The sequence below is a fragment of the Aplysia californica genome, unplaced genomic scaffold (genome assembly GCF_000002075.1).
Source record: "Aplysia californica isolate F4 #8 unplaced genomic scaffold, AplCal3.0 scaffold00374, whole genome shotgun sequence".
NCBI lineage: Eukaryota > Metazoa > Mollusca > Gastropoda > Aplysiida > Aplysiidae > Aplysia > Aplysia californica.
This window is the reverse complement of record NW_004797644.1, coordinates 234,348-238,706: the sequence shown is the minus strand read 5'-3', so window position 1 is coordinate 238,706 and position 4,359 is coordinate 234,348. Positions and strand designations below refer to the sequence as shown.

General features: G+C 39.7%; 1 protein-coding gene across 3 annotated transcripts in view; it reads right to left on the bottom strand.

Moving 5' to 3' along the window:
* Positions 1–646: 646 nt before the first annotated feature.
* LOC101859345 (rho-related protein racA) overlaps positions 647–4,359 on the bottom strand; it is a 21,885-nt gene continuing 18,172 nt past the window's right edge. For all 3 annotated transcript variants that reach the window (XM_005103485.3, XM_035971095.1, XM_013085442.2), the window contains exons 10-12: positions 3,702–3,808; positions 2,240–2,482; positions 647–1,653 (exon numbers count right to left, since the gene is read on the bottom strand). In XM_005103485.3, the coding sequence (XP_005103542.1) occupies positions 1,441–1,653; positions 2,240–2,482; positions 3,702–3,808 (563 nt within the window). In that variant the 3' untranslated portion in view covers positions 647–1,440. The remainder of the gene's footprint in view (positions 1,654–2,239; positions 2,483–3,701; positions 3,809–4,359) is intronic.

Below are 4,359 nucleotides of genomic sequence, written 5' to 3'. Positions count from 1 at the left end.
TTTCATTGGAATTAAAACATAGTGCAAAATAATATAGCAAACATTATAAAACAACAATACAATGATTTTTACACCATGGAAGCACAGGGTTTACAATCTCCCAAACTTTTCCAATCACTGGTTCCATTTCCTTCTTTCTCCTCTCATCTTCTCCATCTCACATGCTCTCCGTCTCTGTCTCTCTGTCTCACTCACTCTCCATCTCCCTCTCTCTAAATCACTCTCTGTCTCTTTCTCACTCAGTTTGTCTCTCTCTCACTCGCCCTCTGTTTCCATCTCTCTCTCATTTGCTCTACTCTCTATCTCCGTCTCTCTCTCACTCACTCTCTTACTCGCTGTCTCTGTCTCTCTTTACTTCACTTGTTCTGTGTCTCTCTCCTGTTCTTCCACACTCCCTCTTTTCACTGAGGGATACACATTATATACATAGACATATATGTGTCACGGCTCAGTGGAATCAGGCGCTTATCAATTTTTGGGTATGTGGAGTTATTGATATCATCTTAAATCATCATTCGTTATTTGTCTTTCTTTAGATGAAAAAATACCCATTTATTTTTAATAGAAATTATGAAATTTGCAATTGAAGAAGGCGGGATTGCTTAGTTTCAGAAGTAAAATCAGCGCGAAAATGGCCTCCAAAGTTTGATGACTTCCAAAGCTTGAGTGTCCTTGGAAACTGCAATTTTTCACTTTTTGAGCATTTAATCAACATTTTTCCGTAAAATTTACACAGAAATGTCTTTTCAAAAGAGCATGAAGGGTACTGAGCCAGAAAACAAAAATTCAATAAAATTTGCCGAAAGAGCTGAAAAATGCCAGTTTCTTCGATGTCATTATTTGGATGAACACTTGATTTCACTGTGTTGCCACACATACATATTTTTATATATATTTATATATATATATATACATTTCAGTTCAATTCCCACTGAGTATCTCCATCTGTCAGGTTGAACATTGTATCCCTTTCAGCCCGAGTTAGCCCTGATTGGCATGGTTGAAGCAGCCAGGCTCCTAAAGCTATAAACGGTGTAAATAAAAAAAGAGCATATAAACATCTGGGTACGACCCCTCCCCCCCCCCACACATACACAAATTTTTTGTGGGTATGTGAGAGCACCAGTGGTAGGTAGGTCTTTCTTCTCTTTCTTTCTTTCTTTCTTTCCATTGTTTCTGTTGACCTGTTTTACTCTTTCCTAGCATGACAGGAATAAAAAGAACAACAATAATAATAATAATGATAATGATAATAATAATATAATAATAATAATATAATAATAATAATAAAGATTGCATTTATGCTGTGCAGATCCATGCTCTAAGCGCTTTAAATCCATTATTATCATAGAAGGCCTTTGAACACCCAGAAAATTCTCAGCTTTGTGGGAAGCACACATAGCAAGCAGCTGATTAAGCACTAAATCTCATATGCAGATTTCACATAACAACACACTTGTCAGTATGTTTTGACATCTCTTTCTCGTATTCCTCTGCCTCCATCAGGTAGCTCAATGGTGGCCATCTGTTCTCTTCCACATGGGCCCGATCCTCTTTAGTCAGGCTTGTGAACTCTGACCTCCGTGAGAAAGCGTCGTAGTTGGTGGAAATAAAGTGTAGACACCAGTTGATGAGTTGGGATGCGTTGAAAACCTGGTCAGGGAAAATGAACATAAGTGATGTATGCTCTAGTTTAAAAAATCAAATTTTTACATCATATTTAACTCTTTATCTCTGCGGGGGGTAAACCCACAGTGGCGGGCCCCTTTTTTGGTGCTAAATCTATAAATGACAAAACGTCACTGAATGGGTCATTAAATCAAAACAAGTCAGCCTATTTTGATAGTTCTTCATCTAACGAATGAACTCCTGATAAAAGAGACCTGTTTTCGGCAATTGCCAAAAAGTAATTTGATGTCAAAGTCGTTGTAAAGGAGGGGCCGAGCAGCTGCCAGCGTCTCACCAGCACAGAGGTTCCGACCGTCAGCCGCTGGGAGCGGCTTGCCGGAGATTAAAAAATTAAAGAAATAAAAGAAAATGGATTTTACTGCCCATAAAAACTCACCTAGAGTGCTTATAAACCAATTCGGAATCAGTATACACAAAAACTAACAAAGCGAAAATGTATTTTTATTTCAGAATTAACTCCTCCAGCATGCTGTAAACAGATTCTACTGTAGGCCCACCTAAAAACTCACCCACCGTGTTATAAATAGATCTAACTACAGGCACAACTCACCCGTGCTGTATTGAGCAGCCCCACCACGTCAATGGCCGCCTTCTCTATCTTCTTCTCGCACGCTCTCTCCACCTCTTTGCTGGTGTACAGCTCACACAAATTGACCAGCCTGGACTGACAGTTTTCGTCCGCGACCTGCATGACCCCTATGATGTCATCAGCCTCCTCCAGGGGGGCGTGGTCAGTGTACAGGTACTCCAGGACAGGAAGGAACTCTTCCGTTCTCGCATTGGACATGTTCACCTAATGCGAAAAATAAAATTGGCAAATGAAGAAAAGATGACAATTTTGTAGAAAGAGTTCTTTTCGAGAAAAAGAAGGAAAAAAGAATTTCAGTAAAGCAGGAGGGTGGGGAGAGGGGGAGCAGAGAAATCATTCTTCACAACTGGAAAAGAAGTGGAGAAGACATTCTTATTACCTGAATCATCTTTCAGAAGCATAGCAAATCAACAGAGAGAGCCACACGTCGCATTTTGACAAATAGCACTTTGGGTGTCTAATTTTTTTGGTTTAGTCTTCGTAAGAGTTTTACGTATTCGCAACACAATAAGGTCAGGTAACGGTCTGAGATTTGAGGGTTACTAGATAGTAACGTACAAATAAAAGAAGGAGGAGAGATAAGGCTAAAAGATGTTTAATGAGAAAGAAGGAGTAAACCACATCAAAGCACCCATCAACCACCCAAGTGTCTAATTTAAAATCTGTTAAAGCCCCACTATCAGTCTAGCTGCTCTGATTCCAAAGTTATCATATCCTCCAAGTGACCTTCAGAAAACGAAGGAAAAAATGAAATAAAGATATTTTTATTTATCCGTCAGAGGGGTTTCTGTCAAAACCACAAGCATGAAAATCAGTACAATGGTACGGCAACTGATAACACAACAGCCAAAATTTTTAAAGTTTTTTTTTTGGGTCATTTTATTTTTTTAATAAGATTGTACACCTGAAGAAGCCTAAGTTGCCACTCACTGACAAAAACAATCAGAAAAAGAAAACTGTAGTTTTTGGGACACCTGAGTACACATTGAACACCTAGCTCTCACGGTTAAGATTGAAGGCAAATGAGGCATAGGTAGGCCCAGAGCAACCTACCTGGAGAGCCTCAACAAATGGGTGATTGGGAAAGACTAGGGTAATGTAGCTTTTTAAAAGAGCATCCGAGCAAGGGAATGGGAATGAATGGAGAACCATGATCACTGATGTCTGTCACAGATCAGCGGTAGCCTACTTGATAATGATGATTTTTTTATTCGCAGCTGAAGTTTTTTCCAGGTTTCCTATTATTATTATGGTCAAATCATCTCTTAGACTTGTTTTGAATCCTCAATAAATAGGATTTACAGTTTATGATTCATGTATTAAAAAAACCGCCCTGTTTTTTACAAGCTTCCACAAAACAATAGAAATCAAATTAGGCAGTTATGGGTTTATGAGAGTCACGAATTACAAATTATTGGTTCACCTCTGTCAACTTTCCTGGACTTCCTTCCATAAAGTTCCCAGAAAACATGGCTGCCATCACGGCACTTCTGGTGCTCAGGACAACTTTATGCCCATATATCTTGGCTCCTGAGAATAAACAAATAAAAGATAATAAATGTTTTACACCCCAACTGACATACAGTCGAACCTGTGTAAGACGGCCACTCATTGTCAAGGAGAAAAGTGGCCGTCTAAGACAGGTGTTATTGCTTGGTGAGATAAGGGTTGTGTGTTGAAATATGGTGGCCGCAGCTGCGTTGGACAGGTGCCCGTTTTACACAGTTAAATTATGGCTATTGTTAAGGGACCGTACGCCCCAATACCGCTTGGCGTTAGGGGACCGTACGCCCAATTTGCGCTAAGGTTTGATGTTACGGGACCGTATGTAATGTGCATGCATCTGGACTTTGCAAAAAAACTGGAGGAAAACGGCCAGTTCAATTAACTAAGCTCTTGACTTTAGGAGTTATTACAAGGAGAATGTTTAAAATGTCTGAATAAGATTGTGGGGTATCCAGTGGCGGTGGGTGAACCAAAATGAAACTTGCTCATGTCTGCACCCACATTGTTGTTAAGTGTCAATAAAAGAAATCAAAGAGAGGGGGAGAGAGAGAGAGAGAGAGAGAGAGAGAGAGAGA